The 22,711-nt window shown below is 41.7% G+C and overlaps 1 protein-coding gene across 1 annotated transcript in view; it reads right to left on the minus strand.

The window, feature by feature from the left end:
- HHAT (hedgehog acyltransferase) overlaps positions 1 to 21,127 on the minus strand; it is a 147,560-nt gene extending 126,433 nt beyond the window's left edge. Inside the window, exons 1-8 of the mRNA XM_041477305.1 lie at positions 21,000 to 21,127; positions 20,554 to 20,678; positions 19,094 to 19,161; positions 17,786 to 17,899; positions 16,982 to 17,176; positions 15,491 to 15,703; positions 12,764 to 12,935; positions 3,308 to 3,458 (exon numbers count right to left, since the gene is read on the minus strand). Of these exons, the coding sequence (XP_041333239.1) occupies positions 3,308 to 3,458; positions 12,764 to 12,935; positions 15,491 to 15,703; positions 16,982 to 17,176; positions 17,786 to 17,899; positions 19,094 to 19,161; positions 20,554 to 20,647 (1,007 nt within the window). The 5' untranslated portion in view covers positions 20,648 to 20,678; positions 21,000 to 21,127. The remainder of the gene's footprint in view (positions 1 to 3,307; positions 3,459 to 12,763; positions 12,936 to 15,490; positions 15,704 to 16,981; positions 17,177 to 17,785; positions 17,900 to 19,093; positions 19,162 to 20,553; positions 20,679 to 20,999) is intronic.
- Positions 21,128 to 22,711: the final 1,584 nt, after the last annotated feature.

Consider the following 22,711-nt stretch of genomic DNA (forward strand, 5'->3'; position numbering starts at 1 on the left):
GCAGTAACACAACTACTTCTAGTTGCACTACACAATTCATCGCCCCCACCTGAGAAATTGTATGGCAAGCATCAGCCTTGACTAATTCTTTAAAAGAACAAGTTTCCAACATTGGTTCTCTCCCACAATTGATTACCTTGCTTTTGACCTTGGTAACAAAAACTAAGTTTTAATTCATCATGGCTTAAGGTAAAGTAGGCATTAAAAACTAAGATTGGATGCCACTGAACTACTATCCTCTCTGGAAAGCAGGAGCTCAGAGACTCCTTTTCACAGCTATAATAAAGCTTTTTGAATAGCAGTGTATTTATCATGCATTTATTAGCTATGCAGCTGCATATTTAGCAAGCTAATGATATTCTGGTGAAATGAAACCAGAGTAACACATTCAACACCTGTATTTGTCCAGAGACAGCAAACAAGACTGATAATTTTTTGACTCTAGAGATTGTCCTGATTAAATGTGAATTAGGGAGAACCTATTATAGGCTTGATAACTTTAAATTAAAGTCTTTTATTTTTAGGTTTGAATGGACACGATTTGGTTTATTGTTTAGTACCATAGAGACACAGACTACTTGATTTGGTTTTTTAACACCTGCTTTGCTTTTCAGCTCTAGAGAAGCTTTAGACACACTGTGGTATCTTGCTTACCTTCCTGACTGAAAGGTCTTCCACGTGCTATATCACAGTGAATTATGTCAGCATGTACTGACTAGAAGTGACACAGGCCTGTATAGATCAGACCAAAAGCTTTGTTGTTATGCTCAAAGGACACCAGGTGGTGGTGTAAGGCTCCTTAGTAGCATATTTGCATTCCTTACATTGTGACTTTCACATAGCCTGGAGAGAAAGACAATCTTCTCTCCTTCAAAATGCACTGCTAAAAGCTTTGAGACAAAAATTGTAATACTAGACCTTGGAAAGTCCAGCCAACATGTTTCTGACAGTATTCTCAAGTGGATACCAGCAAGAAGGGGAAGCTTATGTAAGCCAAGCATACATAAGCACTTTTTCCTGAGCAGTGTCCCTGATGCCAGACAGAGGGTAAGACTGGTGTAACTCCAAGTCATCTGGATTATTCCAATCCACTCCATGTCCCAACCTGGCCCTAAGTAGTATTTAATAAGCTTTACCAGACTACTATTTAGTGAAAACAGTCTGGTACAAATCTCACTCTACCAGCTTAAAACTAGACATGGCATTCTTAATATTTAAATTTGACACACCCTGATAAAGTTGTCAGGAGCATTCCTATTACAGTCCTGTATTCACAAACTATCAAAAAACTTTTAGAACTTCAGGGAAACAGTGTCATGGTTAATAAGGCTTCACAACATGAGCCATTTACTTTCCCCTTTTTTCATTGTTTTATGCTAAACCCGTAATTTGCAAACTTTCTGTCCTGTTCGGTCACACAGTTCAGAAACAAAGGCTATTCCTACTTCTAACACAACATTCTTATACAAGATACAGATCCACCACATTAGACTGCAAAGCCTCTGGGTAGAGTGTTTAAAGAGTTTAACTGTAAAGGCAACTGTAAAGGACATCAAATTTCAGGGCATTCACAAAGCTCCTTAGATAATTGAGAATTCCCCATAACACAGCAGCTACAGAAAAGTCTACTACTAAAGAACTTTGAGAGCAAGAAATCAAGTCAGGTATATATTAAATTACTTTTTTCAACATGCAAAGCAAACAAATTCAATCTGTGAAATAACTTTATTACTTCTGCCAATGAATTCTTAATAGAAATTAAATAATTGGGCAAAAGATAAATATCTACACCTGACATTTTTTCTTTCTATAAAGAAAAGTTTTCTAATTAGATATTAGTTTCAATTTTCATACAAGAATTATGAGTATTTTAAGGAATGCCCTATTTTTTTACTGTGTTACACCACTCACATTTGCAGGTACAGAGCACCTTTTCATGGCCTGTTACATCTACCTGGTACAGCAGTGTCATTAGGGTTTGTGCTGAAATTCACTTTCACTTGGCACCTTCAGTGCAATACACAGATTCCCTGGAACAGGAATTGACAAAGGGGAAAAACTGCTGCTGTATGCAACTCTGCCTACAAGGGCCAGAAGGCCAAGAGATGACATGTTCTCATGAGAGTGCCTGGTAAAAATGACAGATTTCTATATTAACTCCATAGGTCAGAAGTTCAGTGCAAACTCTGAAAGAGCATTTAAACCAAAGCAGTTGTTAGTAGCTCAAATAATTTTTAATAATTTATCTGTTTTCTGCACTCTTCCTGCTGCATTTCTTTGAATACTTCAGATTTACACTTGCCAACTATTATAAACTATAAAGCCTTCTTGTTACAGCTAGCTTCAAGCTGAAAACAAAATTAAAATCTCATCCAATAAAACTCTGATAACAGCAGGCCCACTGTTTTAATGACTAAAATTAAAAGCTTTATTCATATTGCAAAGCAGTCAGAGACAAGATGGAGTAAGCAGCGTTCTGACAGGCTCTGCACTAACACAACAGGAAAGAAGCCTCTACACTAAAAGACTGACAAGCCTAAATCATTTGGGGAATGTTTTTAGAAGTCTGGGGCACATAACCCCACAGCCTGAAGGAATATTGGCTAGTGCAGGGGAAAACAAGGGAGAAGTCAAGTGAATCCACTCTTATACAGAAGGCAAGCATTAAGCAGAATCCACCTAGAAGACAGTTTTCCGTGAAAATACTTCAGTGAGCACTGATTTAAAGCAAACATAAGATACAAAATTCATAGTTTTTTGAAGAAATATTGTGCTGAAACTCCTGTAAAAGCAAAGCAGATCCAGAAATTCATCCTACTTTATAAATGAGTACCATTTTCATAGTACTTTTAACATGTTCAAGACTTCCTCTACCATATGACTCTACATGCTAAAATATTATAACTACAGCTTTCCTCATGTGATTAATCAAGCATTTATTTTCAGTCTCTAGAAGGATTTCAAGCTGAAATGTAGGGTTTAGACCCAGACTGGAAAAAAAGAAAAATCATTTCATAGATAACTGGAAAAAATGATTGCTATATTAACTAGGTAGGCTGAGTCTAACTCCAGTAACTAAAAGGATGAAAATGCTGAGATGGGTACTTGCCCTTATCCCTCCACAGTGTGAAAATAGTAACCATCAAGTTGAAGTCTGTTTAAAAAGCACGAAAGATGAATAATGAGGGTGAGAGAAAAAGCACAAGGACAGGAAAGCAAACATGTATGTGAGAATGAACACACAGGCATGCTCTTACTGACTGCCGTGTATCAGAAATAAATTGCCTGAAAAGCAGCAATGACTAACCTCCACATTTTAGTGAAACTGTGCATCAGGCTCACACAGCAAGGCAGAGCTGGAGGCTTGAGTCCATCCATTTGAAGGAGGAGGCCAGGAACACCATACAGAACCAGATATTTCACATAAAAAAAAAGTACTTGAGCTAAAGCCAGGCCACCTAAAAGAAAAAAAAAAACACAAAAACAAAACATACATTAAAAAAGACCTGAAACATTTAAAAACCTGTTAATACTGATTACCTCCAAACAGCAATTTTTCCAAGAACTAAGGCAAGCACCATTGCTTGATGGGATACACAACATTTGTCTCTTCACAAGAGACACAGCATACAAGCCCATGCATTTATGACATTAGGCACATATACAAAATGGTACCATCATTCCAGCATGAAGACACAAGTCTGCATCTGTAGTTCCACTCCCAAAAATCTCTGAACTGTGGCTGTTGACTGCTATGAAAAAAACCAACTGACTTATGCTGAGCTAAAAGTCAGAATATACCAATATAAGCAATGCACATTTACCACAGGGACAGTAAATTTATCTTTGCAAAAAAATCCCAACCAACCACTCTACATTTGCTGCTCCAGAACAGCCATAAACAATGGTTATAGCTGCACATTATCCTGACATCCCCACAAACATTCCATGCCCCGTCAGATTGACTCACCCAAAAAAATACCCCTACTGATGCCTTGTGAAGGCTGACCTGGAACTGAGGCTAGACAGAGTTAAAGAATAAAGTAGGTATTTATTAAAAGGCCTCAATGGATACACCTTGGGCAGTACAAGAGCCCAGCCAGGGCTACACCCAAGATGAACCTAAAATGGTCACAAAATAGATGACTGGTCACAGGGTCTCTCACTTTTATAAGTTCTGGTCCATTAGCATATTGGAGTTAATTGTCCAATTATAGCTTTAGGTTATGAAGTCCCATCCTTCTTGTTTCTCTCTTCAGTCCACAGTGTTTATGCTCTTGGGCCTGAGATTTGGGTGGTTTGATCCTTGGTCCCAAGCTAGGAAAGGAATTGTTTTGTCTAGCTGCTCTGTGAAAAGAGCTTACCATCCCTTAATGTGAAGCTCAGAACTGCACACAAAAGCAGTACAGAATTTGAAAAATAAAAAAGCTAAAACCTAAGGCATCACTACAAGATCCCCTTCTGCTGCATCCAAGGCATAGAAAACTGGAACTCCACTTGGCATAATGCCTAAAGCATATTTCAGATTTTAAACCCACAGACAAAGGTCTCCTTAGGGTCCTGTAGCTGCCTTAATTCCAAAGGAGAAATTTCATCAGTGTGCTTGCTCACAACCTCAGGTTATGACACAAACTCCAGCATCTTCCACAGATCTGAGATGAAAATCAAGTAACAACCTTCAAATGCATTATAAAGGAAGATGAGTCCTACTAACATTCTAAATGTTCTTTGTTGAAAAAAGTGGTATTGACCAATAAGTAAAAATACAGTGAAAAGCAGAGGCCAACACCTTTACAGAAACTGGTGAGGTCAATTCTCAAGGACCCACTGACTTTGGTGAACTTCTCCATCTGACAGTTGACATACGGAAAATCTCACCACAAAGAAGGGAAACTAAAATTATACTTCAATACAGAAAAAAAATTATAAAATGCAATTGCTACATCTCCTTCTACTCCAGTGCTCTGCTTTTGCTCAGCTACATTACCTAACTTGACTGAAGGACTGTAGACGTTCAGCACAATTTTAAAGCCTTCCAGCAGACTGCCCTTGGAGACAAAGTTTTTAATCTGACTCCAGCAGTACAACTCCATGAACCTGTCTTTTTTTTTTTTTTAAGGGGGGCAGGGGGAACATCTCTATTGCATTCTGCTGAGTAATGAGAATACTATGGATGACAACCAAAAGCTAAGCATTAAAAATTCATCTACTGTATAACAACCTAGAGTGAAATTCTGGCACTAATAATGTAAAATGGAAAGTTCCTGCTGGCCTACACATGGCCACTGTTTTGCTACAACAATCCAACATTTTTAGTTCTGATATCATAATCCATGCACATGATAAGAAACAGTTGTGCCATACAAGATAAAAACTGATGTTAGAACAAAATACTGAGATATGAAGCTTATGTTATTTTACTTCAGGGAAGCAGGCATCAAGTATTCAATAACATTTTTCCCCAGAGGAAAACAAACAATCAGAAGCACAATTTGGATACTAGCCAATTAGCTCCACATTAGATTACTGCTAAATCATCTGTACAGCCAAATTTCTGCTTTAATTCCCTTCTCATTCAGTGTCTCATTTCTTTTCTGACAAATTTCATTGGAGAGCTGAATACTGACACCCACACAAACCAATTATGAAGATCACAGCTGTCTGTGGAGTAGTAAAATTCAAAATCCTTTGGCTGTGCTTGATGGAAAGGTATTTAGAAACAGGCTTCCACTCTGAGACCAAAAAATGGATACATTCAATTTTAAATATAATGACGAAAGATGGATAAGAAGTCATACTATGCAAGCTGAGGAAAAAAGGCATTTTCACCATCTCCAATAACACACATCTTGGTTGCCATTAGTGTAACTTACAGGCAGCTCAGTAGCACTGGCATCTTAAACACAGACATCACATCACAGTCACACCTAGCACACAGGAGCTAGTCTGCGAGTGGCAATTCTAAGACTCACAAAAACAGCAACACAAAGGTCCCTATCAAAATACACAGATCAAGTTCTCATTGCTCTTGAGCTCATGCCAGCAGTAGGAAAGTTCTGGCCACACTGGGAAAACTAAGGGCGAGATTCACAGCCACACAATAGCTGGGCTGCACTGGCAACAGGCACAGGCTTTAAACCTTCTTGCATACCTAAGACATTCCAGTTGCTTTGCATTTGCTTCACTCACTTGCACAAAGTAGCCAGAAGCAAACTGCTTCAACTGATTCAGAAGCATGAAATTAACAATCAAATTCATTAACAATATCACATAATTTCTTCTCTAATGTTTGATATAATAATTCCTCCACACACATGAGCATTATTTTAAATTGGAAACAAGCCATTTAAATGTATATTATAACACACCTAAGAGGAAAAAACACTGCCAAGATTGTATCTTTTCTCCATAATAAATTAATTCAAAGGATTCAAAGTTGAGATTTATTTTTTTTTTAACGGAATGCATTAAGGGATAAAATATCAAGGTAAAGTACCCGATCTTAATCCCATGCATTTCAACAGTCAAGGTGTTTGATATCCCAGACTAAAGCAATTTATTTTTATAGAAGTTGGTATTTTCAGTGTATCATTTCCCAATCCTTAAAAAATTCTAAGCTTTCCTATGCTTTAAAAATGTATTTATAGACCTTCCGATATTTTTCTTAACCTTAAGTTTACTGCAAAACTGCATTTCCTAAGTTTCACAGAGCTTTGAAACAAAGATCATGACAAATTAGAATAGTCACATTACTTAATTTTAGTCAACACATTCTCAAAATTCTGACTAGTAGTTTTTGACAGAAGTTAACAAATAGAATATTTTCATAAGCAAGCAACAAAACATTTGCATCCAGATATTACAAATCACACTTGATATTTTTCTGTCTTTAAGCCAACACCAAAAGTCATGTTCAACTGTAACTTAGAAGGCAATTATCAGCATAGCATCACAACTTCACCCTTTTTGCAGCTACATTGACCCTATGGCATTAGTGATTGTAGATGTTTGTTTCTGTCAAGCACCAGGACAAGTTCCACTAAAAAGAGATAAATATGCAGTCACACTTCAAAAGGGTTACTGACACATGGCAGAAATCTAATAGGAAGAAGACATTTATAACAGCTCAGAATTTGGGACCATATCATCAAGTTCAAAATGACTCAGCCTTCCATCAGCACACAAGAAGCAAGAAATACCCTTCTGTGGATAGAGTAGTGGCAGGAAAGTACCACAGTGTTTGTCCTGGATGCTAAGTGCTTATTTTTATAGAAAGCTGAATGGACATAAAGGTTCCAAAGTGAAATTACTTAAACAAGACTAAACAGAACTGTCAAGGGACTCTCAGTCAAGGCATAGACAGGTCTTCCAAGTTAAAGTAAACCAGAAGGCTTTTCAAGCACACACATGCTTTAAAGACACCTACCATGAATACTCCCAAGGACTTTGAGAAACTTGGTCTAGTGGAAGGAACACCCATGGCAAAGGGGTTGGAATTAGATGATCTTTAAGGTCTCTTCCAACCCAAACCATTATATGAAAACATCTACTGTAAGCATTATGTTCATTAGCAAATAGTTGAAGGAAAAGGCTCTCTAAATAAAGAGTTATCACATTGCACTGTTTTTTACTGGGATAGAGTTAATTTTCTTCACAGTGGCCAGTGTGGGGTTGTGCTTTGGATTTGTCCACAAAACATCATTGCTGAAAGCAGAGAGATGCTTTTGTTACTACAGGGTTTAGAGAGTCAAAGTCTTTTCTGCTCCTCACCCTCCACCAGTGAGAAGGCTGAGGGTGCACAAGGAGCTTGGAGGAGACACAGCCAGGACAGCTGACCCCAACTGACCCAAGGGGTATCCCATACCATATACTCATGCTTAGCATATAAAGCTGGGGGAATAAGAAAGGGGGATGTTCAGAGGGATGGCATTTGTCTTCCTAAGTAACCATTGTACACAATGGAGCCCAGTTTCCCTGGGGCAGATCCAACCTGCCTGCCCACAGAAGTGAGACATTAATTCCTTGTTTTGCTTTGCTTATGCATGCAGCTTTTCATTTACCTATTAAACTGTCTTTATCTCAATCCATGAATTCTCAGTTTTATTATTCCAATTCTCTTCCCACCTCTCCAAGAAAAGAAAAGGAGTGGGCAGCTGTGTAGTGTTCAGTTTCTAGCTGGGATTAAGCCACAAAATGCATGAGTAAAAAGGAAAGTAGTCAAAGAAGTAGGTTAAATGCCAATAGGATCTTGAAGTTTAGCCTATAGGAAAGATTAGAAAAAGAAAACTTACATACATGAACACTTCTTTCTACAAAACAGGAAACAACTTAGTATTTTAGAAAAGAAAAAAAATCTAAATTTTCTGATTGGTGCTTATATTTCCAGCGTTCAAACAGACCTCAAGATGACAAATATTTCATCAATTTCTCCTTATCATTATCTTCCAGGATGGAAAAAAAATCTAAGACCCCTCTTAGTATTTCACTACTACTTAGATGAACAGATCCCCTGATTTCAACAGCAAAATGCTGCATGCTTCTGAAAATTAACTCAGAAATCTACTTCCTATCTGTGGACTTACCATGAAAAACTGCAAACACATCAAAACCAGCACCCTACATCAAATTTACACAGACTGCTCTGTAGGTCTCACTGTCAAAGAAGAACATACGTATCATTTCTTCTTCTAACAAATTAAAACATGGGATCAGCAACTACAGATTAAGCCACGTGGCTCCACCTTTGAACAGACCATATTTAGACTGACTTACGTGCCACTCATATGAAAATACCCTTTTGAAGTAGTAGAACCTGGTTAATAATTGACACAGCGATAGCTAATTGACAGTACCTTGTGCATGCTTCACTAGAAGAAAAGGACCACACACGGTTCCAACTGATACATGAAATGCACAGGGAATTCACAACATTCTATCACGTGTGTACATCCCAGATGTGTATCTATACATCACACACTTCTGACAAAGCACAGACAGATTCCTAGTAAAATATATTTTCACAGCCACAGGAGCTATTAGGATCTAGATTAATCCAGTGCAACAATTATACTCAACAACATATTTTCATACACACTTCTATCTTCCATCATTCCCTGTACCTTGCCAGATGGATGCAAAGCTCTTCTCAGATGAGCAGGGTAAGTAGATGGTGCTGAATCACCAGGATAAATGTGAAGCCTCATCAGGGAAATACAGGCAGTGCTTCTTCCAACAGCTGCATTTTCAGAATCAGACTTAACACACAAATGACCTAGCAACACACATTTCAGTTTCTATACAATAGAATGTACCTCAGCAGAGTGAATTTTACCATTGATAGTCTACGTTGTCATAGCAAAGAAAGAAAAAAGAATCACTTGTTTCAATTTGAGCTCTTCCAACCAATGCTATTAAGCTCCCCACTACCACATGTCAGTGAATTTGTCATTCAAGCTGCAGAAGCTTGAAGAACAGACATTGAAAAGGATCACCAATCTACCTGTCTTTTACTCATTTCTTTTCTCTTGCTTCGTTACATAGCATATCCAAAAATCACTCCGTAGAACAGATGAACCTCTGATCTGGCACAGTGTAGCTATTGTTCTGGTATGCTGCAATTCATCAGGATACTGGATTACTGGAATTCATAGTGGTTTTTATTCTTGGTGCCTGCAAATCTACATTTTACAGTGCAAAATGTAAAGGCAGAAAATTATTCAAAATTAATGTTAAAACTGAGAAGAATGAACTATCATGGCTTCCATTAACAGGGAATATGGGTCTTCCTGCTGTGTCATTAATTCTGAAAGCACCCAATTCTTTCAGCCAATCTGACTGATGCTACCAGAATGAGATGCAGAACCAACACAAAACCACAGAACTGCTATAAACACTGCATTTGATAGTTGTCATTAAAAAAGCACAAATGCCCTGATATTGCTCAGTATGTCAATAGCTAACTATCTACAGACACAAACATTTGTGAACAGAGACACAATGATTTGTGAATTCTGGAAAACGCTCACATTCTCCAAACAATGGCTTCCTGTGACCAATAAATAAAAGTTCTGCGATTGCACGGCTGACATCTTTAAATTAATTCTGTGTTCAGACATTAACATCCCTTCCACAAAACTGAAGGACCATACATACATAGCAAACAGTCATAGAGTTGGATACAGCCCCATCACATTCACCATATTCCTCATTCTGTTCTGGATGCGGGACCTAATATTTGGTTATTGAAAAGCTATATTGCACCACTTGGTATGTTGCTGCTTCTAGAAACTCATTTGCCTCTGATTCCATCCACACAAGAGAAAATACTTCTTTTACTGCTGGGTAACAGTCCCCTATTTTTTTAATTTTATGTCTGTGTGCCCTCAACAATGTTAGTTTAGGTCACTTCAGCATTTCTCCTTTACATGGCCATAAATGGCACTGTTATACACCAACATTTTTTAACAAGCATTGTAACTCAGGGTTTAGTTTTGGGGTATTTTTTTATTTCTTTGTTGTCTCACCTAACAGGAACACCACACAGTGATGCAGAACATACTGTGATGAGGAGTAGACTGACATTGCCCTTAGGTGCTGAGAACAAAACCTCACAGCAGGGTTGTCTTGCCTGCACTTCTGGCATTTACTGCCCGTTGTTCAAAGTTATCCCAGGAAAAAAAAATGCAGTAGCAGATATAAACTCCCTAATTAGAGGTGACTGCTGAACAGCCTCACAGCCTTTCCCTTAAGTTTACCAGGCAATCGGGGCAGCCAGGCATCACAGGGTAAATAGATGTCCCATGCTGTTTTGAAGCTGCTGTAGTCAAACAGGACACTCAAAATGAACAAACCCCATCAGTGCAGAAAGGCTTACATACCATGGATAATCCTCCTGAGTCAACAGCAAGCTGCTTCCTTGGTCATAAGACTCAGTTATCTGATGAAATTAGTTCCAATAACACTGCATGCAAAGTAACAGAGGAGAGTGTTTGGATCTGTACAGAAACTGGTGTAAAAGCATGGTAAGATCCATAAGGGTCCAGTGAGACTTAATAGTAAATTATTACCAATACCCATACTCATATATTGGTAGCTCCCTAAAGCAAGTTACAAGAGTGACCTACCACTGATTTGAGTCTAAGGAAACCTATATAATCATTGTGATAAAACCTGCAGAGAAAACGTTAAGTGACCAACTTCTAGCTCAAAATCTCATTTATAGTATATTTTAAACACCTGCCTACATTACTACAAAAACAAGGCTCAGTGAGAATAGGGTTACCTTTTGAATACACCTCTCCTAAAGGCAGGGTCTCCACAGGCAGCTTGTGAAAATACAATAATTTAATTTGACATCAGGCATCTTTACAGTCCAAACTTGCTCTAACAATAGCTTTCACCTCCTGTTCCTTTGAGGCATTTTCACCTTTTCTAACCCTCTGTTCAAAATGCATTTTAATTCTTAGGATAACACACTTTATTTCATCAAATTACACAGACAACTTAGCCGTTGTCTATAACATAACTCTCTCCACTCCCTATAAAATCAACACTGGTAGTCTAGAAGGGAGGGAGGAATCCATCAGTAGGACCACTGCTGGAATATTTAATCTCTAATTCTAGAGCCTTCCCTGCATTATCAAGTGGCCAGCTTTTTGTAACACACACAAGCACTAGGAGCTAACAGATTTAACTCATCAATGAACGGACGTTTAGAATAGAAAATGAAAAGTCAGAATCCCCTTTCTAAACAATGACTGAGGAGTAGAACAAACAACAAACCACTGAGGCATACTTCTCCCTTTCTTGCTCTCCATCTGCCCTTGCCCTTTTTTAGATATAAAAATTATATATTAAAACATGTATCAAGTGTGTATGTATACACACAGGGGTACACAGAGAGTGCACACATTGCCCTCTGCTGACCAGAGTCCAATGCAGTCCAAGTGTTCTCCAACATACACACACTGGGGTGACACAGGTGAGCTCCAGTGAGTGCCGGACAGGCTCGTACCAGTGTCTGTGTTGATCCCTGGTGTAAGAAACATCTCCTGCAAGTCAGAAATCACCAAGGCTTTTTCAGAAACCAGTTTTAAGTTCTGGGGTTTCTTTGCTTTTTTTCTTCCTGTCTCGTGAAACAGCTTGGGAATTGGGGGCAGGAATCAAATCACCCACATATGCCAGTTGCTTACATACCATCACCTAAAGCTCTCGCTGATTTACACTGCATTTGTCAGCATTCTTTTGACTCACAGTTGGGCATTTTAATGAAATACTGGGGAGCTGCAGACAGGGTAGAAGTGGGGGAAGCCAAGCAGGAAAACAAAACTGAGAGGCACTGACTACTACTTTCAGGTTACCTTATTTGCAAGTCCTTCCCTCTACAATTTTTACAGGTTCTGTCCTTTTACTTTTCAACGTGAATGCATAGAAACATCAATCAGAAGAAGATAAAACTAACATTTCTCCTTCTTCATCCCCACAATAAACAGACTCCTTTTAAGTGTCCACTTCTATGACTTGAGGGGGAGAATCACCTTAGACCAAAGTTTAGAGGCATACTCTAGACTGGAAAAAGTACAGAATATTTTTTAATTTAGGAAGCAGCTCAGTAAGTTCAACTAAGCTGTAGACCACCTTTCTGACAGTGGCTGGCTATAATGTGCTAGATTTAAGAACCTACAAGTGGACATAAAAGAGATGCAGACTGAGGTTCTTGAACTGTGGAAAGCAGAAAGATTTCTGCTATTGTTTCTATACTCACCCAAGGCCCAGTAAGATGCAGATTCCAAAGGCAGAGCACTACTGTAGAGAGCATGGATATACATGAGGTGAATCATCAGCTCAGCCAGGCACCACCAAAAGAAAATACGAATTATGCCCACAATTAAGATGCTGAGATTGGTCTTCACACTGAAAGCTTCTTGTCTCCTCATCTAAAGAAGAAATCCAAAGAGGTTACCTGGCACAAAACTGACCATTTTACTAAAATACTTATCCTGGGAACTTTTGACTACACCATTTGGAAATTCCTCACACACTCTTCAGGGAGACTAGTCTCTCCATTCTCAATCTCAGCAAACAGTGTTAACCAAGAAGAAGCCAAATGTGTATGCATGTTGCAACTAACTGTTGTAAAAAAGGCCAACTGCTGTTAACCTGAACAAAATCCAGACATGAGACTTTAACTCCTGCAACTTGACCTCTGGAGATAATATAAAAAGATTAAAGAAACTACAGCTATGAAGATGATTTTTCAAGCAACAGCCTTCCAAACAGGAACAATGACTGCTTACTCTTAAAATATCTCTAACTTCTACCAACTGCAGAGAATCGATAACTTGAGGACAGTTCTTAATTCTTCTCCCACAGCATTGTCAAAGTCAGCAAGTTCTACAGAACGTGCTGAGAAAATGGAAGTGCAAGTTAATGCAGTTGACAGGCTTCTCAAGAGGCTCCAAACACTTAGACTGCTAAGTGCAGCAAACATATTGGTATATTATTATTGCACCACCTTTCCAAAATAAAAGAGAACAGAATCAAAAACCAGAAACATTGGATTGCCTAAAAATTCAGTCATCCATTATTGTGTGCAACATTTCCTTCTCCAGTCTGTAACTGGCCACCAAAAATGCACACAGAAGAGAAGTAACCAACTCATCTGCAGAGGCCCTCAGTCCCAAGCACAGTACAGTTAACATGCACACTCATTTGGAGGGCTCCTTTGTATCAGCTACATGACAATGTGAAAGCTTGGAGACTACTATTTTATCACAGGGATTTGCACAACAGGCCTTCAAACCCAGGTCTAGAACTGCTATGCCTTGCTTCAACCCAGAAATTCAACAAGGGCAGTGACAAAGTGTCAGTGTCTCATTTTTACCTGGCAGTGGATGCCAATTGCCAGAACTGCTATTACACTCTTTGGGTCACACAGCAGTTCACTGTCTCCAGCTCCAGAATTTCTGCTTTCCAGTGCACTCAGCAGGAACCCCCATCCCAGTCTCAGCTTCAGTTAAGGGGTTCTGAGAGTAGTCTCTTACAAGAGCATCAATAAAGATTCTCTTCGTATTGTGCATTTTAAATCAACTGCTGGGCACTGCATCCTTGAAACCCTTTTCTGATCTCATTGGCCAAGGTAATTGGACCTCTGCTCAGGTAAGAGCTCTGACAATACCCTTCAGCAAACACATTAGGGCTGCTCAGTTTGTTCCATCTTCTTCATGGTTTTAACCACACATATCTGTACATATTCAAGAAGAACCTTCTGCAAATACAGACATATTATTCTCAATCTTCCTTTTTCTTCTCACACCAAGAATACATGTGCTCTTCACATAGTTCTTTGCTAAGCTATATCAGGTGAGCTAAGTTTCAAAGCAAGGCTCCCCCATTTTTTCCTATCAGCTATCCCCAAGCTGTTTTCAGCTTGGAGTCTCATAGGTCTTCTGAAACCGTCCTTGGAAAGAAAGCACAACTGTCCCTCTCCTGGTGTACAAGGATTTAGGTGGTATTTAACACACTTCAAAAGCTACAAAACAATAATTAGTGAAAAAAATACTACCTCAGTTTCTATGCAAGTCTATGTGGACTTTTCCCACAATTTCCAGCCAACCTTGCATTTTCCAAAGCAAGTGAAAGCAAATGAGCATAGGACTTTTCACTCATGGATCCACCCGAATCTAGTTTCACTTTCATAAAGCCCAGTATTTGCTTTGGCTTCAACAGAAAATTCCCAAATATAAACAGAAGAAAGCAATCCCTAGGCTTCTAATCATAAACTGAAAAAGCAGTTTTATGGTTTGAAATGTTCACTAATCTACTTTGACACAATAATTTTAACTATAGACATAACAAGTTGTGATACCACTTCTTACTCAAGTATGTAAGAAAATATGGAAAGCAATAAAGGAAAACATGGACTTTTCCCATCATGTAAAAAGCAGGCTTGAAAAGAAGCCTGCAAGGGACTAAGAAAAGCATTCAGTACAGTTTGTAGGTCTTATATTTTAAACAAGCTGTTCAGTTGAAGTAAAGTGCTCCTAGTAAGTCACCAGCTGTTTCCACACCAGTGTGAGGAGAAACTGGAGTTTTCTGGAATTCCCAACACAATCTACCAGCTTTCTGTGGCTCTGAAACCCATTTCAGAGTTAATACCAAGCTTATGATGAAAACATTATCTTTATTTCACCAGATGAAGAAGAAAATAAAAACACAGTCCAGAAGCTGCATGCTAAAATTATGAACACTCTCCAAATGTAACAAAGCATGTCACTGGCTCCCTGATTGGAGGGATGAATCTGATGTCAGATAAGAGCATCTTGTGAAGCAGAAGAACTTGGGGAGGCAGATTTGTGTTAAGAGCTGATATACAGGACACTAGAAAAATTCTCATGATTACTCAAAATTGTAACATTCCTATAGTATTATTTCCTGATTTTATAATTATGTAGAAGACAGCTTTAGACACCCAAACAACAACCACTGTTACCTGCTTACTGAATTCATCAAAATTCACGAGGGGTCCATTGTGGAATGTAGGATAGTAAAACACATATGCCAGCATCCAGGGGAATGAGTGGGATGCCTTCTGGGCAGGTGCATGCCAGCAGTACTCCAGGCTGAAGCTAGTGCAGAAGAGGCAGCGGACAGACACAGTGAAGAGCAGCAGATAATACTCATTTTCAGTGTCATACCACTTTCTCTGCAAAACAAAACAAAGCCAGATCATGATGGTGCAACACTGTGTTTTCTCTATGGCAAGGCAGCAATGTCTACTCAGATCTCAACTTTTGGGGTCAGCAGCAGCAGGAACAAACTAAAGCCAACAGCAGTGGGAATGAATCTTAAGTGAACAGCACTAAACACATGAACAACAAGCACTGACTTTTGATGGAAAAAGGTCCTCCATAGCTACTGCAGCCAGCATAAAGGGACAACAGCTCGATTTGAGAAACATGTTAGGCTGTGAAGTACCAGGACAGCAGGAGAGTTCTTCTTACATAAATGAAACATCATCTACCTCAGATTTAGACCAGTACTACAATATTCAAACCAGCAGGCAACACAACTGACAGCCAAGGGACTACTAGGGCTGAAGCTAGATGTGAAGAGAATCAGTCACTCATGAGAAAACTTAAGGCTGGAAAAAGTGTTACTGAGCATTTATTGATACTTTGACACTTGGTATCACACATGTTGCCAACAAAAACCTATCATCACAAAAAACTTGGAAACATCAGCTAATGTAGCTTGGCAGACTGACAATTTGTATTGCAGTGGGCCTTCTCCTCAGCAGAGCAAACCACAAAACTGACCACAGCACATAAAGAGATTCTACACACTCATTCCCCCTCTCCCTGAACATCAGGGCAACACCCCTTATAACCAATGTCCTGTTTTTCTCATTGGTCCAATAAAATACAACAGGAGACTTCCTCATAACTGGTCAACAGTTTTTCCATATCTGTACTACCCAGAAAAAGCCACTAGATGAAGAGCAAAGCTGAGCTTGCTTACAGCTAACTGATACAAGTAACTCATTTGGTACAAATCAAACTGTAGGAGAAAGTCTCCCCTCCTGCAGAAGTCACAGTCACCAAGAAGTACAGGCATCAGCTTAACTGAGTAACTCCTGGATACACACAAAACCCAGCACCTTAAATTGGCATGGTTAGAGTTCCAATGAAATGTGTTCAACAGAGCACTAGTGAAGTATTATCATATTCCAGCTCTACTGAATACCACTTACACATTAAGGGACATACTTTTATTCCAATGCACTGGCCACCATGACAGAGAAATGTGACTTTAACTGGAGAAGCTCCAGCATGAGTCACTGCAGTGCTGCTGCTTAGGATTCCTCAAACCACCCCCTGCTTATATCAACTGAAGGGACAGTATACTGCCATGGAGATAGATGCCATTATAGACAACCATCACCATAATTAATGTGATGCTTAATTAGTCCTTCTCACATTACCTTGGTTTCTTCCACGGCTGGTATGCGTAAAGTGGACAGAAGGATAAGGGAGCACAACCACGTCAGGAGTGACAGCTGAAATTGAGCCACAGCAAAGGAAATAGCTGCATGTAACAAAATGACAGCAAAGCCCTTGATTCCCAGTAACAACCAGCAGGCAGCCATTCCATAAACCATCAAGCACCATGGTTTATACTGTCAGAAAAAGAAAAGTTAACAATCTTTTAGTTTAATTATTTCTAAAGAAAAAAGGCACTCAATACCTGTGCTGCCTACACAGGTTCTGCAGTAGAGACAAATATACTCAACAAGGTGAGGAACATTGATGAAAAAAACACAGAAACCCAACTGTATCCCTAAAAGTGAAAGGGAAGGTGCTTCTGTAGTAGCATCACATGAAAAAAAGAGCCTCCCCTAATTTGAGGGAGAGCGTAACTTCTTCCTTTCCTTCCCCAGACTAGCAGGTGTGACACCACACAGATAATTTCCCACAATCATACAATCATTTAGCAATCATGCCAAAACCCAAGCAGCTATCACTTTACATACTTTCCTCATAAAGGAACAAATGCACCCTTCCTATGTGTACAAGTCAAACAATGCTGTTTTATGGCTTACAACAAGGCAGAGGCTTTTAGAGGTTGGAGGCTGAAGTCTCCAAACATTAAGGCAACCAACTGCTACGCACAATTCACACCACAGGATGAGATTTATTACTGACAGTGGCCTCACTGCAGAGCTTCCCATGTTCACAGTAAACAAACCCATCAGAAACTCCCCACTGTGAAGAAAATCTCTACATACCTTCTCCACCAAGAGCCTGGACATTTGTGATACCAGCAGGTGACCAGCCAGAAGCCAAAGTATACGTTCCCCTCCCCATTCAATCCAGTAGCTCCACTCAAAGTCCATGGGGTCCTGTGGCATGAAGGGAACTGGTCACTATGTGTATCTGGTTATAAGGGACAAATTAATACCTCCATAAAAAAATTGCTGTGTGGTACCCAACAGAACTCCCACATCACAGGAACACTATTTTAGCAATCCAGTTGGATCACTTACAGAAGTGAATTCAGCACCATTTTCACTTCCAGTGGGGCAAAGTCCAAGAAAACAGCTTTACATGGTGTTGTGCCTCCTCAGCCTCGCACTGGTGCTGAAGCTGAGCAACTTCAGCTCTCCTGAGGGATTCAGAAAGCAACTCTGCTCTGCCTTGGAAAACCAAGGACTTCAGTAGAAAGGTACTTTGCTGGAAGAAAAGTTGAACTCCCCATTTCAGCAAAGTCTAATTGCAATCAGATGGAGTTAGGTCAGCTGGAGTTACTTGTGGCAGGAGATTTTTATCTAAATTAGGTAAGACGGATCAGCCAGTAGCCCCTTGTCCAATACAGAGCCTCACTAAAAGTTCACGTCAACTGCCTTAAAGCTTTCTAAAAAGCACATATCAAAGGTCCATTACCAGCAGTGATGGCAGGCCTAAACACAAAACACTTACACAGACACTCATTCCTGCTTTTGTGTAAGCAATCCTCAAGATTAGTTGCATTATTCACTTTTGACCTCACACACTTTTGAAGAAATGCAAGCAAGGGGGGATAGGGATGTGGTTTTTTGTTTGGGGTAGAGGACTGCCAGTTTTCTTACTGTTTTGTGGGGTTTTTTTAATACCACCTATGCTTCTTTAAGACCTTACACCTTAAAATCTGTTCTCATCTATGCTGTACTAAAGACCATCCAAGAGAAAAGTATGTTAATTGACATTTAGCATTATCCAAATTATCCAGTAACAAGAAAAAGGGAGAGAAGACTGCAGGAGGTGTCAAGGTTGACCAGAGTTTTAAGGCCAAACAGTAAAATAGAGGGTTATCAAGATATGTAGGATAAACACTTAAGCCAGGGATCAAGAAAAGGAACAGAATTTTGGTTATGATTCTTAGATCCAGACACATCCAGCCAGTCTCTCTTCCTCATCAGAAACAGACTAAAATTAACTATAAATATCCAAATCTGCATATTACTATAAACTTCTAAAGCTAAATCAGAAGCTTGGATGTGCAAAGGGCATGGAGGCATGATTATTCCCACAAAACTAAATGCTGTCACCCCTCCTACCTTTTTCAGCCCCCGAAAGAGAGTCCCTGGGTCCAGCCCAAACCTTCTGTCCATTGCAGCTTCATACTCTGCAGGCAAGAGCAAACCTTTGATAAGGACACAGCAGCCAGAGCAGAAAGAGTCGGGGTGGGTCCTTTGCTGCTCAAGAGCAACACCTTCCCACGTGGGCTCCACCAGTGAGGATACCCATATCCAGGGAAGGGCAAGTCACCACATCACTGCTCACTAGGCGGGGAGCCCAACTGCACCACAGCTGTGCCCCACAGTAATGGCAAAGCAGTTTCCCAGAACCAGTGTTTTGATTCCTGCTGGCAATGGGGACAGTAGGAGCAACCCAACAGCAAGACGTGCACTAATCCTCACTCACCATTTTTCAAAACTGCCTGGTTTCTCCCACCAGACCAGAAGGGGGGCACAGACCCAAGAGTGGCCAGTACAGCCAAAACAGGGAAAAGCTGCTCAGAGAAGCTGCCTCTAGAGCCCGTTGCCACCACATTTTGCCACTTCTGCAGAAGACTTGCTGGGTGCAAGACCATGGGTGCACAGCTCTGTACCCAGTTATAGGAGTGGAAGGAGTTATACAACACTCCTTCCACTGCTCTGCAAATGCCTTTCTGGCACTTCTGTTCTTCCCTTGAGTGCTTTCAAGAGCCGGGTAGAGTTATTAATGTAGAACCTGGTTGATTAAAGCCTAATAAGATGCAATATATACTCCCTGCAAAGCCTCTCTAACTTGTTATACTTTTATAATACAACCTTTATTTCCATTTAAATACCAATGTGCTATAACACAACTTTTTTTCATCTACAAATTGTACTTAATTTGTTTCAAATCCCACTCTGCTCTGCAATACACAGCTCCAAGTCACCACAGCAGCTACCAAGAGATTATACAGGGCAGAAGTAGGTGTTTGGAAACAAGTTGACCACAAAGCTCCAGAGACAACCCAACTGTTGCTGAGTCCTGAACTCAGCACTGGAGCCCGAGCTCTAGGCAGGGAACACCAACTTGCCCTAGGGCCTCCCCAGGTTCAGACCCTGGCAAGTACCATCAGAAGGCACAGCTGCTTCTGAACCACCCACCTGCAAGGAGCTGTTGGTGACTAGCCAGGGAAAACAAGACAATTCAAACCCAACTTCCCTGAATTTTCCCTATCTGAGTAGCTGAGCTTCAGAGGTCTCCCTCATCTTTTCCCTGACAGCCACGTCCCAGGACAGCATTACCATGGGCAGTGCTAGCACTCAAAGGCAAAAAAGCCCTGGGACGAAGCTCTCTGCTCGGGTGGCATCTGCCTACTGCTTCCTCGCACAGAGCAGGTCGCATGAAGCTGGGAACAACACCGGGGCCCCTCGCACAGGAACAAAGTAGAAACCAACCACAGAGAACTCACACCAAACAGCCTCGCCAGCCACGGGCGGGAAGCTGTGTCCGAGCGAGCACGCCCACGTCGCACACTTACTTCGAGACACTTGGTGCGCTTCGTAGAAAGCGTAGAGGTGGGAGCCCACAGTCAGGAGCCCGTAGAGGCACAGCTCCCAGGCCGGCAGCAGCATCGGCACGGAGCTGCTCCCACCGGCCGCCTCCCTGCAGGGAAAGAGAGGACGGGAGCGGTTTCCTAGCGAGGGGCAGACGGGCACCGAGCAGAGGGACACTCGGCAGGGCACCGCGGCTCCAGGACCCCGCGCTCGCTGCCGGGCCCGGGCTCAGAGGCGGCCCCGCTCCGCTCCGCCCGCAGCTACCGGGAGGGCAGGCGAGCCATGCCCGGCCGCGCCGGCTGCGGAGGCCGCGGGTCCAAGGGCTCACACGGCTCACGGGACCCTCGGGACAGAACCAGGACCGGATCCCGGCAGCTCTCAACAACCCGGGACAAAAGGGAGGGCAGGGGAGACGCCGCTGCCCCCTTACCTGAGGAGTGCTGTGCCGCCGAGAGAGGAAGGAGCGGCAGCGGCGGCCTCGGGCGGGCTGACCGGAGGCTCCACACCCGCAGGCGAGTGGGCCGCTTCGCGCCCGGCCGCCCCCGCCACTCGAGCGACCCCGCGGCCGGTCGTGCCTGGCGGCCGCCCCGCGGAGGGGGGGCAGGGGCGGGAGCGGGGCGGAGCTCCCGGCGCTGCGCGTCCCTGGCCGAACGCTGGGCGGCGCTGCAGCCCGCTCGCCCGCGGGGTGTGCACCGCTACAGGGCTGCGTGCGCAGGTAAAGGGCGTGCGTACAGCTACAGGGTGTAAATGCGCTTATAGGGTGTAAATACACAGCTACGGGGTGTAAATGCACTTATAGGGTAGCCACAAAGTGTGTGTACACCTACAGGGTACAAAAACACAGCTACAGGGTGTAAATAAACAGCCACAAGGTGTGTGCACACCTACAGGGTACAAATATACAGCTACAGGGTGTAAATACACTTATAAGGTGTGCCTATACACCCACAGGGTGTAAATACCCAGCCACAGGGTGTGCATACACCTACAGAGTGTAAATACACAGCTACAGGTGTAAATGCACGTATAGGGTGTGCATACACAGCCACAGGTGTGCATACACCTGCAGGGTGCATGCACACAGGTTCTCACACGCCTACAGCCTGCACACACTGCTACAGGGTGTCCGTACCAGGCTTTCACAGCCTTCTCGCCCACTCTCACCAGAGTGCAAGGCACATTTATGCTGGGACACTGTTTTTACCATTAGCACAACACAATCTGATAAATCAGCAGGTCTGAACAGCACCACCAAAGAAGAGCATGAGGCTAGAAATGCTGGTGGTGACAACTCCCTCCTGAATCAACCTGCATTTTAGCAAGGGCTTCCTCCTCCTCCTGGCACTGCAGACATGACTAATGAACCTCACGGTTCCTAGAGTTAAAAGCACACTGACTTTCCAATCCCAAAGGTTTGAGCAATATGTGTTCATCTGATCTTGCACCAAGTGACTTTTAACCTACTCTGTTACTGCGATCAGTGGTGCCATATATTAATAGAGGGAAATATTTCATATCCTATTGGACATTTTCTTGCTAGATCTTTAAGTTCCTCTTGCAAAATAATATTTCTGTTCCCCTGATCACCTGGCTGCACCCTCAAATTCCTGTTTCTGGATCTTTGAAAGCCAGACTTCTATCTGATACTCCAGGTGAAGGCATAGAATCAAAGAATCACAGAATCATTAAGGTTGGAAAAACCCTCCAAGATCATCAAGTCCAACCTTTGACTGAAAACCACCATGTCAACTAAATGATAGTGCTAAGTGCCACAACCAGTCATTTCTTCAACACTTCCCGGAAGGGTGGCTCTACCACCTCCCTGGGCAGCCCGTTCTAATGCTTAACTACCCTTTTCATTACGAAATTCTTCCCAATGTCCAACCTGAAGCTCCCCTGGTGGAGCTTGAGGCTATGTCCTCTTGTCCTGTCAGGAGCTGCCTGGGAGAAGAGACTGACAGCTACCTGGCCACACCCTCCTTTCAGGCAGTTGAAGAGGGTGATACGGTCCTCTGGAGCATCATAGACAGAGTAGACACCCCCAGCTCCCTCTGCTGCTCCTCACAGGACTCATTCTCCAGACTTTCCACAAGCTCCATTGCCCTTCTCTGAACATGCTGCAGTGTCTCAACATCTTACTTG

Source organism: Pyrgilauda ruficollis, unplaced genomic scaffold (assembly GCF_017590135.1).
Source record: "Pyrgilauda ruficollis isolate IOZ18807 unplaced genomic scaffold, ASM1759013v1 scaffold4, whole genome shotgun sequence".
NCBI lineage: Eukaryota > Metazoa > Chordata > Aves > Passeriformes > Passeridae > Pyrgilauda > Pyrgilauda ruficollis.